General features: G+C 42.1%; 1 protein-coding gene across 1 annotated transcript in view; it reads right to left on the bottom strand.

Annotated features, from left to right (window-relative positions):
• BMP3 (bone morphogenetic protein 3) overlaps nt 1–9,570 on the bottom strand; it is a 28,437-nt gene extending 18,867 nt beyond the window's left edge. The window contains exon 1 of the mRNA XM_081059938.1: nt 8,570–9,570. Within this exon, the coding sequence (XP_080916064.1) occupies nt 8,570–8,894 (325 nt within the window). The 5' untranslated portion in view covers nt 8,895–9,570. The remainder of the gene's footprint in view (nt 1–8,569) is intronic.
• Between the last annotated feature and the right edge of the window lie 2,784 nt (nt 9,571–12,354).

Below are 12,354 nucleotides of genomic sequence, written 5' to 3'. Positions count from 1 at the left end.
GGGGATACACCTACCGCAGTCTAGTTAGGATTTGCCATTGGCGTTATAATCTTAGTTTGAATTTTCCAGAGTCATACTATCTGTGAATTGAAAAGGGGTTTAGAAGTGAGGTGAGTTTCTGAACAAGCCGTACTCCCCTTTGCACACCTCTTAGGACTTTTGCACCTGCTACTGCTTCTCCCTGAAAGGCTTTCGTCCAACCCTTGTTCTCTTTGAATTCCAGATTTGGTTTTTAAGGCAAAAGACAGGCACCACCTCTTAAAACAAGCTTGTCATGACAACCCACTCCTTTGGTTTGGATCCTGCCTCTATTACCATTTTCATCACACTGTTGCGCCTTCCTAGGACCATAAACTCCTTAAAGACAAGGCCCTGTAGTAATTAACACCAGGCTCTTCAGCCCCTAGCATAGATAGGGCTTAACGCTTCAGCTGTGCTCAGTAAATGCTTCTTTTATGAATACACAGATTTAGTCTGGCTCATTCATTAATAGAAAAGGAAAAATGAAGGACCACAGCAGTTACCCAGTTAGTTAGCAATGCATTTTGGAGAGGAACCCAGGTCTTTGACTAGCTAGATGGAACGTTTTAGGAGTTCAATGACTAAATAAAGACAGAAGCCTTATTTCTGGTTTTATCTGAAAACAAAGGCACCTGCACCTAACGGCACCAATAACTCGGAGGAAACTGCGACTGAGGACCAGCTGTACTCTTGCAACAGTTCAGCTCCTCTCGAGGAGTAGATGGTAAGTGGAAGTTCACCTTCGCGCTAGCCCACACACAACATTTTCAAAGGGAATTAGAACATACAATGGGAAGCTTTCTATGTAAAGTCTGATTTTAAAAGAAATAGGCTAAATGAAATCCTGATGATTACTTAAATCCCCAGGAAGCAGGGAAAACATTTTAGTCACACAGAAAATATGTAACTAAGAACAATGTTTTTCCCACTTCTTTCTCCAAACAAAGTACAGCTGCTAGACATGCCAGGGGTGCCTAGGATGGGGCCATAGGCACTCGAGGTCACCTGCAAAATACTTGCTGCAGATACTGAGTCACGACTGCAGTTTCTCTATCCCACCCCCAGCTTTCAGGCAAAGGCAAAATGGAGTGTTTCTACAAAGTACACCGAGTCACAGAATTTTGCTGTTCTTGCAGAGTCCCCATCAAATGACTGAGTTTTATGGGATCTCAAAACAATCATTCTCTATGTCCAAAGTAAAACATGGCCAAAGATGATATAATGTATGTTTTTCTAGAAGAGAGCAAAATGTTCATTAATCAGTTTATCTACTCAGCCTCCGCCCAAGGGCATTCCAAGACTGTGAGCTTGTGGAGGGCAGACCCATGTTCTATAAATCTTTGAACTCCTAGTATTTCACACAGAATGGAGCATTTATATCCTGAAAAATATTTGTTAAACTTGTTGAATGAACAAATGTGTAAATTTGCCAGATTCAAAAGTGTTTCCTACTTCACACCGAAGAGAAAAAACTTTCAAGTAGTTTCAAGTTCCCAAAGTCAGCAAAAACCCTTCTTGGGTTTAAGTACTGTGTGGAGTTTCCTTCCAGTTCAACAGAAAAGAAGCATTATTAGAACAGTGTATACAAAGTAGAATAGTATTTCCATTCAACATATACATAGTAAAATGCCTCGTGAGAAATTCTTTCATGGTAAATTAAATTTTAAAGGATCCTGTGCCTGGCTGATAGCTTTTTCTACTTATCTTTTCTTATCTAGCCCCTTCAACATCTAATTCAGCTCAGCCGAAATATTTACTGAGTACCTGCCATGTGGCAAACTATGCCAGGTCCTCAGAATGCAAGAAGGAAATGAGATATACTCTTTGCCCTCCAGAAACTAGCTTTACAGGCCCCTGCTCCCATCATCCTCCTTCTAGCAAGTCAATTAGGCCTCACACTCTCTGCAGCTGTGAAAGAAAGGTAAGAAGTCTTGATTCACTTACTTTGAAGCCGTCTCCAGGGCAAAAACTGTCGTAAAGATAGTAATATACCTTCCAAAGTGAAAGAAGCTTACCATTCTATAAATTCATAAACGATTTGTTCATGGGCAGGCCCATTAAAAGGCCAGGACTTGCATGTTAATCAATCTTAGATTTTAGATGCTGGTTATGATATGATACTCAAAATTCTAATGACATGAGCATAGAGCATTGTCTCTCAGACATGCATCAGAATCACCTTGAGTGTCACAACAGAGATTTCTGTACTCCACCCTTAGAGTTTCATCAGGTGGTCTCGCGTGGGCTGGAGAATTTCTACCAAATTCCCAGCCAATGTTAAGCCTGCTAATCCAGAGGCCATACTTTGAGAACAATGAACTTCAAGAGTGCACTATAAAAAGGTGCAACTCTGCAACTCACCAAGGTCAGAACAGGAAGAGTAATTTCTTGAATATAGTTTTGGGATGTCATAGATTGTGTTACAAGAGGACTGCCATCTCTTTTTATTTACATTGTCACCCAGACGTGTCCTTTGTGCTGTAAACAATCGCACATGATCAACATGTTATTCATGTTTTAGGTTTTGTGGGAAGCTAGAAAGAGATGGGGTATTATGATATTATAATCTTAAAATACTGAGAATATCTCATTGACGTAGGGCTTCTGAACTTTTAGTGCACTTTCACGTTCATTTTCTCAAATGAGTTTTGCCAACTTTCTGTGAGACTGGTACAATAGGTATGACTTCACTCATTTGATAGATGGAGAAACCAGGCCGAGCAATATTATACGACTTTATTAATTAGCAGTTTAGCCAAGATGAGCATTTAGATCTCTTAACTCTTAGCCTCAGGTAATTGAAAAATTGAAACTCCAAGAATCTCTTCTCTACTTGAAAACCATTTTTCTTCACCCACTCCAAAGTATAGTAATTACACTCAATTCAAACAGTCTTTAGATTAGTTCCATGCAATAACAGTATTCTTTGAAAGAAAAGCACATAACGTCATGTTGGGCCTCATCTGTTTTAACTGTAAAATCAGAGGACTGGACAAAGAATTCTGCATTTCTAAAACCATTGGATACAATAATTTTATAAAAGAAATATTTGGCAGAACCGTACTCACTAAAGTCAGAACGAACTGAAGCTAGTGATACAGTAGGATTGGTTTGTCCAAAAACTTTTTTTCATAGTATGCCCAAATAAAATCAAGGCACTGCACTTACTGTGGTTCTGTTATCAAGAAAAGATGGATTTTAAAGGAAGGTCGATCATTGAAGGAGTACCAAAACACACCGTGATCAACTGGGTCTATGACCTATGTGTAGACGTTTTACATAAGGAGATAGCCATGCTTTTAAAAATATTACCCCTGAAAATGTGTGTTACCGAGAGTACTACTTTATGTACCAATATGCTAGGACACAACCACTAGTAACATGTGAATAGACTAGCAATTTTCTGGATTTTTAAATATATTCCACATATGAAGGCTCTTCAGTTACATTGTCATCCTTTACTACTGTCTAAAGTAGATATTATCCTAGTATACTTGTGTTACTTGATTAATATTATGTCAGTGTTTCCATTACAAAATTCTATTTTCATGGGTTCATAACATAATCTTAAAGATTCATTCTGAATTGAAACTTGGCATAGGAAAGCTTAAGATGAGACTATTTGTGATGCCAAACTTCTTTTCACTACTACCACTGAAAAAAAGTTATTAAGATACTGATTACTAGGATATAGAAAACGAATAGATGGGAAAACCATCAAACTTTGGGGAGAAGAGTTCTGATGTTGTAGCACAAAAATCCTGAATAGTGAATAGAAAGTTAATCAGTAATTTTCAGTAGGCTTTTTGATAGGTATGATTTTTATTACATCTAAGAAATACAACAAACAATGGGGATTATATAAAATATTTCATAGGTGTATTGAGTAAATGTGTCTTTAAGCAAGGTATTAATGGTGATGAAACATTACCCAAGGGATGTGTATGATCGCTAGTGAATTTTTTCACAAATAAAGTAACTTTTCTTTTGAAGGAATAATGCTAGTTGTAAAATAGCAAATATTAATTCTATAGAAGAAAACAATGAAGAATAATTCATAAAGAAAGAGGGAAAATAAAATGTAATGACAGAGAGACTCGTAAAGTTACCTGCACAGTTTAAACCATAAAAACAGGAAGATGGTGCAATGAAAATTGGACCCCAGTGCAAAAAATAACAATGTAAATGAGACAGTTTTCACTTGAATTTTGCATATCTTCTTTCTTGAGAAATTAGGGGGAACCAGTGTGTCCCCAACTAGATATCTTAGAACCACAGTTCTCTAAGATGCTCTCTTGGGAAGAAAGTGATCCAATCTTAAGGGGACTCATTAGCATTTAAAGGACCTGAATGGTCCCATGGGAAAGAAAACTGATCATTTTTTCCAAACACATTTGACCATGGCACGCAATTTTATGACATGTGAATATCTTCCGAAGACCCCTTTTTTACCAAATTTTCTCCTAGAAAATTAGACTATTAGACTATTAGAAATAATAAGTTTTGAGATGAGTTTAGTATGTTTGAAAGTTGTCTGGCATATACATCATGATTACCCATTTCTTCTTCTATATAAGAAAGGGGTTGGAGCCTCTCCAAATATAAGATTGTATAATTTCAAAATGCTTACAAGCATATTTGACATCCATATCCCTATTTAATTTTGAGAAAAACCTGATTTGATTGAATTAGGTCAATCAAATGCTTATAAACTTCTACTGCTTAGATAAAATGTATGTAATCCTTTTACTACATTCTTAATTATGTATATATTTTTAATGTACAAATATTCCCTGAGTGAATTATCTGCTTAAGGGATTTTTTTTCATTGACCGGCATGGTCTCTTGGTCTCTTTGAGTATGTCTAATTATACTAAAGAGCTAAATTTAAATTATTTTTTATGTAACTCATTCTCTTTCTCCTTTCCATTAGCATGGATAATCAAGAATTCATGGTATTATGGATTTTTAAATGTCAGAGATTGTAAAGCTGTCTTGCCTATTACAGTAAAAACTTCATTAAAGGCTATCATGTATTCAAAGAAGTGTATAATTCAAAGCAGCTGTACATCCAGTTCGCCTTCTCCAGATGTTCTATTGTCTTTTGAATAAAAATGTTAGCTAATCTAAGTACTCTTTAATTTCAAGCCTAGTTTCTAGGTGCCAGAAATTTCAAACTAACTATGTTTTAATAAAGTTATTATATCCCCTTATCATCAAACCCATCAAAAATGATGCTTTCATACCAGGCCATGCATTTTACAGGAATGGCTCCTATTGGAAATCAACATTCAGCCCTTAATTATGCCTTTCGTAAAGCCTTATATTTTAGCCTTGTACTTCAGAAACATGTCAAATAACAGTTTTTAAAAGATTTTTAGTCATAGACTCTTCCCTTTTTCACTGAAGAAAAATATTCACTATTGGGTTGGGATTACCTCAGTTTTCTTTGCTTTTATCTATGAACTCTGTGTGATTTTTTTTTAAAGGTGACACATATCCACTGAAATACAAACTTTTTGTAGTTATATGTCATAAATTAAAATAATGACAGTTTCTAAATAAGAACACATGTGTTTTAATCACTTTCCTGAAAAGGTTAAATTTACGATTATGAAAAATAAGATTAAGTGACTATGGCAATGATGAGAAACTAATGAACACAAAGTATGTATCTCAAAAGATCAAGCCAGGAGAAAACTTCATGTAAACTGCTCTTCCTTAATTATATAGTAGCCAAGGACAACTTAAATTAAGATGAAAATAAAAGCTGATTTCATATCCCTCTTGTCTTCCTTCAAGATGGTATGTTTTTTTCAAGCTGAACTTCTCTGTCATCAGTAATTTTGTAAATTACCTTTTACAAAGGAAAGATAAACCTATCTTTATGTAAACCCTTACACATCACAAAAAGACTTATGAGTGTTCCAAATGTACGGTTTTGGCACAACAACTGCATAGCGTTGAGGGAGGAGAAACGGGGTTGGCAGAAAGTGTATTTAGGATGAATGCCACCCACCATCAAGTAATGGTTTAAGTAGAAAGTAATCAGAGGGAGACCACAGCAGCTAAATTTCAACCAAAGATATTCTAGGTTTAGAACAATAAATAATTTTAATCAGGTATTTTCCAAGGAGCAAATAGGGGTCTTAAGCTATAACTCGGACTGAACAAGCACTTGGCAAAAGTCTGCCAGATCAGCAGCCACTCCACACACACAGAACACCACCTGACCTTCCATTACAATCTGTAACACCATTGGGACAGAGAAGCCCATATGTTGTGAAATCTAAACACTGTGGACAAGAAAACATATCTAATTTATTAATGGAGACAGCATCTTTCACCTACATCAGAACGTATGTCTCAAGACGAAGGGTGTTATGAAAATGCTGATACGGATAAAGGAGAGGGACACACATGAAAGCCTTAGCACCTTCCTGGAGTTCTGCCTTATTAGAGCCAGAACTGCCTTATAATAAAGTCTTTTTAGTGTGTTAGTAACTAAACACTCTTGGAAGAGGTCCAACACGAACCACCCCTCCAGGAGTCTCCAATGTAGTAACATGACACTTAAGCTTCCACAAAAACCAGTGTCTACGTTTGATGAATAAGTCATTAAGACAGTCTCTAAGATGCTAAGGGGATTACTTTTCTTATCAGGGCACACAGCCTTGTATATAAGCTCGAAGCTGCAATTCATCATTTCAAGGGAACTTCTGGCCTCGGTATCAGAGTTTATCATTTGATGGCATACGACTACAGCGGGCTGATAAGAGACACTGAAATCATAGTGTACAGAATGAGTTGAAGCCAAAAAGCATATGGAGCCTGAGTCATTCAAATCCTTATCCATCTCCCACTCATGGTTCACTCAGCCCAAAACAAACATACAAAGAAACTACACAATATGTGTCAATGAAACAAACTCACATTCTACCTCCAAACCCTGTGATTCACAATAAAAATGAAACTTGTTGATACAAAAAATACTCCCTAGGAATATAACCAAGAAAAAGGAGTATCAAGGTAAGGGTGATTTGAGTATTTTCATGTATCCACCTGCCTTGCCCATCCAACTTCTTCCAATTCTTGTTGGTCCCACACCCCCTCTTTCATTTGAGCTCTGCCCTCAGAGCTGCACTAAAGTAAACAGCATTCAGTGGTGTGGCCAGCCGTCAGCACAGCCTCCACAAGTGGCTGGTGTACTGTGGATAACCCAGAACAGGTTTCTGTTTCCTTAGCAGAGGCCAGCTCCTCACAGATTATTCTCACAGCTTGAAGAAGAAAGTGAAATCTGGTTCGGCTCAGATTCTAGCTAAAGACTTCTGCATCAGAAAGCATAATTCACATTTATTGTAAATGTCATCATGCCTATGAGCTCTAGCGTGTATATTTACAGTGTCAACTTAGGGCTTTCCTTGATGGATGCTTTGGTTTTCCCTTTTTTCCAGGAGTCCTACATATCAAAGCTTTAGGAGATTTCTTTCTAGTGATTCTGACAGACTTGATACAGAATGAGGCATGGCCTCCGTACTTGAAGATTCTTGGCTATTTTTCAAGCATTCACTGAAGACAGGCTTTGCAGTTATGTTTCCCTTTATCGTGAATGCAGTGAACAAAAAAGCCTGCTGCATCCTCAAAGCATATAAACTGAGTTAGTGTCCAGGAAACTTTCCTTCAAGCTGTTAGCACAAGGGAGGCAGGTTGTTAGCATAAATTATTCCCTTCACCACAGGGGCCAGGAGAAACCTTGTTAAGCCATGAATTTCAGTCCACAGTGATCTGTGTGTTGAAAAATGGGATGAGCAGATTTTTCATCGGCAGATTCCAAGAGGTGTTTACACCCACGGCTGCTTCCCCCACTCCTCCCAGGGTGGATGGTACACCTCTATTTGCCCAGATGGGTTTTAAAAGATACACTGAGCACCTGGTTTAGTTTGTGTGTTTGCCACCAAGGGGGGGGGGGCGTCAAGTAGAAAGTGTCAACTATAGTAACACAGAGAACGCGAGTTAAGAAGGGTGCAAGGTCTAGAGAAGCGGTTGTCTAAAAGGCTAGGGGAAGACGTCTAGTTTACGTGTGACTTTTCTCTCCCGTATCCTGGGGTTGGCATAAAATGACATCTGCCTCTAGGTAAACATGGCTAAAGCCCAGTTCCAGGGCATTTCCGCTGACCGACTTAGGAAACACCAACATAAGCACCCCAGAGGTGCTCCAACCCCCCAGGGCAGGAAGGCTGCGCTGGGCACGGGAGGAGGGGTAGCCCCTTCCCTTCCCCACGCGGTTCCTCCAGCCGACCCCTCCGCCGCTCCGCGCCCTTCTCTCTACTTCTCCCTCCCAATTCGGACTCTCCAACTGGGCTTACTCGCTGGCGAAGTGCGGGGTGTGACCGGACCGAAGGTCTCGAAGGGCAGCTGAGAAGGGTGAGGGAAGGTCTCTAGGTAGCACTATAGAGCCTAGGGTAGATGAGGAGGCTGGGGGTGGGGTGGGGGTCCGAGGAGAGACCCGGGACAGGACTGCGATGAAGAGTGCTCTTCCGACACTCACCTGCTGCTCCCGCTCGAAAGCTGCGAACCGTGTTGCCTTCGCGCAGGGGCTGGGGGCGCAGGGGTTGCGTACCCCGCTCGGAGGACCCCGGTGTCCGCGCCGCCTCGGCTCGGCCGCCACCGCTGTACCTGTCATAGAGCCGCAGCATGTGCTCCGACACCTTGTCGTGCGGCTGCAACAAGGGGCCCGAGCCACCACCTGCCGTGCGGTCGCCTGGCACATCCTTGCGGAGCTCCGGGAAATGCTGCTTCAGTCTCTCTCCCCGCGCCAGGCTCACGCAGAAGCACCCCAGCCACAGACACAGCAGCCTGCGCGTCCCGGCCATGGCGAGGTCCCCGCAGCGCGTCCGCTCTCTGCGTGGCGGGGGCTACTGCCAAGGCGCCCGGGGCCGGTGGCCGAGCAGAGGGTTGAACTCCAAATTAGCTGGGGCGAGGGCTCCCGGAGTCCGGACACTGCCTGCGCAGGACAGTGAGGAGCCCCACGTTGTGCGCTGGTAGGTCGCGGACCTGCAGGTGGGCTCTTCCCGGGCTGCGGTGCGGACCTCCCCGGCGCAGGGCGCTGCGGGCGCCGTCTCCACTCGGGCGCGGAGAAAGAGCTAAAGTCACGGCGTGTGTGGCCAGGGTGTTCTCAGGATCCGTCTCTACCCTCCCTCCCCTCTTTGCTTTCGGGCACACCCGGCCTAAGCGCGGCGCTGGGGACGGGAACTAGCGCTGCGTCGGGCGCAGGGCCGGAGCGGGGAGCGCGCGGCGGGCCTGAGGGCGCTCGCTCGCCTTTCCTAGGGATTGGAGCAGCCGCGCTGCGGCCGGACCGAGCTTTGAGTGTGTGTGTGTGCTTGTGCGTGTGTGCGTGTGTGTGTGTGTGTGTGTGTGTGAGAGAGAGAGAGAGAGAGAGAGAGAGAGAGAGAGAGAGAGAGAGAGAGAGAGAGAGAGAGAGAGAGAGAGAGACTTCGTTCTCTGGCTGATCTGTGCAGCCCGCAGCCAATCTCGCCCTCTCGCCCTCTCTCTGTCGAAGGCAGCTTGGCCCCTGCTACAGCTGGGAAAGAAGGGAAGGGAAGTAACCCGCAAACCCGCACGCGGAGGGAGAGAAGAGGAAGTAGGGGTGGAGGTGGTTGGGGAGAGGAGGGGGAAAGGAGAAGATCAGGAAGAAAGAAAGGGTAGGAGGGACTGGGTATTTTATTTTTTTAATCCCCTTCAAGAACATTGGCTGTGACTTGGCCAGCCAGAGGGCAGAGGAAAATAAACTTCTTCCTGGCTTCTTTTCCCTCTGATTCCAAACAGAATCAAGACGAAAACACCATACTCTCTTCCTTTCCTGGGCCGCCTCCCTTGATGACCATTGCGACCATGCACACCCCTCACCGGTGTGAGCGGTGTCATCCCATCCTGTCTGTCTAAGAAGTTATCCGTCATAGCTCCTCCTCCTCTTCACTTTGCATCCCCCCCGACCCCCAGCGCAAACATATTACGACTCAATCGCATCTTAGAAACAAATAAATAAACAAGCAAACGCACCACAAACACGCATCCCACTCACTCATTCCCACTCAAGAGGTTCCTCTGAAGATTGGTGGTGGGTGGTGGTGAAACACAAGGGCTTCTGGGAGACCCCAGAATCCAGAGCAAGCTCTTAGAGTTGTTAACTCTGAGATCCTTCCTCGCCCTCTCTTTTCCTGTCTGTAAAATGGTGATTAAACTACTAGCCAACGTTTCACCCCACATTTATGTCCTAGGCCTTTGTTATTCTTCATATTTCAGCGTGTATTATCTTTAAAGAATTTTCACAAGGAAGCCCATTTTACAGATGAAGAAACTGAAGCAAAAGGACACTGGTAGATGACAGAGCTGAGCTCCAAACTCAGTGAGTCTGACTACTTGGCTCAGGCCCTCAATCACCTCACTAGTATACCAGTAATGACACTAGCATTTAAACTGACATTTCAGTGTAACAATTCATGTAAATGTTCTTAGCACAGTGCCTGGCCTGGTGCAGTAAAGCCATCAGTAAATGTATGTTGCAGCTATCTAGTCCCTCTTTGGGAGCAGAGTGGGGTTTATTGAATAGGCAACAAGACCATACTGGGTTTCCAAATCTCAGTTTCTTTCCAGAAGGTGAATAACAACACATCCCTTTTAGGAGTTTTGTTTGGATGAAATTAGTAAACAGTGCTAACGTGACTGGCGCACTGACTCGCTTTTGGGAGGGGCTCAATCCCTATTATTCCAAATGCAGACTACATCCTCAGTCACTCCAGTTTAGGTTTTGCTCATAACCACCCTCAGATCTGTTCTGCAGATAACAACACATACTTCAAGGGTGGTTGCTAAGATCAGGTGTACAATCTTTGCTTGGCATAAACACCATGATAGCTTTTGTGATTAATAATAAAGACACAATTGCAAAATTTCATAGGCCCTGGAAACTTGCTCCATCTTTGATTTTTCCCTGTGAAGCTTTGGTTTTTTCTCTCGCTTTTCTGCTCTCTCTCAGTTCTGTGAGCCACCTCTTCTTTCTAGGCTTGCCTCCAATGTTCCTCACATCTTTATACTCTGCCCTGGCGGGATGCCAAATTGAGAAGAAAAATCTTCTGCTTTGGTGGTCACCGCTGACCTTAAATATATAGTTCTGGGTCTCCCCCTGCCCCAGTCTGCATTACCAAAATTTTATCCTTCTCCCCTTTGAAACCATCCCTGAGACTTCCCTTTCTTTAGCTCTGGTGCATATCTCTATTGTAACCTTTGCCACTCAGTACTCGACGTAGTTCTTCATTTGTAGAAGCTGTGCTGTGGGTGCTGGAGTTGAACGTATGTCTTTAGTGCTTACTTTCACTTCTTCCTAGATGTGTGTACTTTCCCTTCCTTTTGCTTCCAGTTTCTTATTTGAGCCATATATGTACAATAATAGTTTCCGTGTGTCACAGGGTTGTTGTAAGAATCATTGGACACCCCATGTCAAGAGATTAGTACAGCACATAGCAAGGACATAGCAAATGCTTAAGAAGAGTCAGCTATGAGCTAACAGAGTCACTTTTATGTTTTTGTCAAAAGCAGCAGTAAAGCCATACCCATCTTTATATGTTACTGACCAGTCATTGCATTCAGAATAAACAAAGTAACAAGAAGATGTTAAACAGGTAGAATAGATCTGAGCCGGGACTGTCAGCTGTAATTGCACAACTGGAAAAGAAAGTATGGATATCCGGAAGATAGTTAACTGAAGAACACTAGTAGCAGCCAAATTCTGGAGCAAAAGTAGCTCATTTGCAACTAACATATACCCAAGAAAATGGAGCAAGGGAGAAATAGATGATGCCAGCAGCATCAAGTCCAGCAATGACAAGTAAATGGCACCCATGCCAGACCCTCTAAGTGACCTGAGAAGTTGAATTGAAAACAAACTGAATTGGAAATAATAGTTCTCTAAACAGAAAACCTGGAGATGCCATCTTGTGATATTCCAAGACAACAGCACAGGGCTTCTTTTATCAAAGGCTACAGAATCTCAGATCTGGAAAGATTAAATTCTCTCAGAATGTTGGCCTCTTTAGGTGCCATCCCTCACAAGGAATCAATAATCACTGAATTCATAATTCTGGCTAAGTATGTGGCTTACTTGATGTATGGAGGATTAGTAGCTATTCAAAAAGAGGAACTTCAGAATTTAAAAGGATGTTGGTACAGGTGTCTTGTGTCTGTTTTCTTATTGGTGTGGTTAATTAAAATTTGTTTTATATTTTAATAAAAGGAGTTTCCTATTTTATGCTAGAGGGCAAGTGTTACTGTTACAAC

This window comes from Rhinolophus hipposideros (assembly GCF_964194185.1).
Source record: "Rhinolophus hipposideros genome assembly, chromosome: 1".
Classification (NCBI taxonomy): Eukaryota; Metazoa; Chordata; class Mammalia; order Chiroptera; family Rhinolophidae; genus Rhinolophus; species Rhinolophus hipposideros.
The sequence above is the reverse complement of the archived record's forward strand: the minus strand, read 5'-3'. Positions and strand labels throughout refer to the sequence as shown.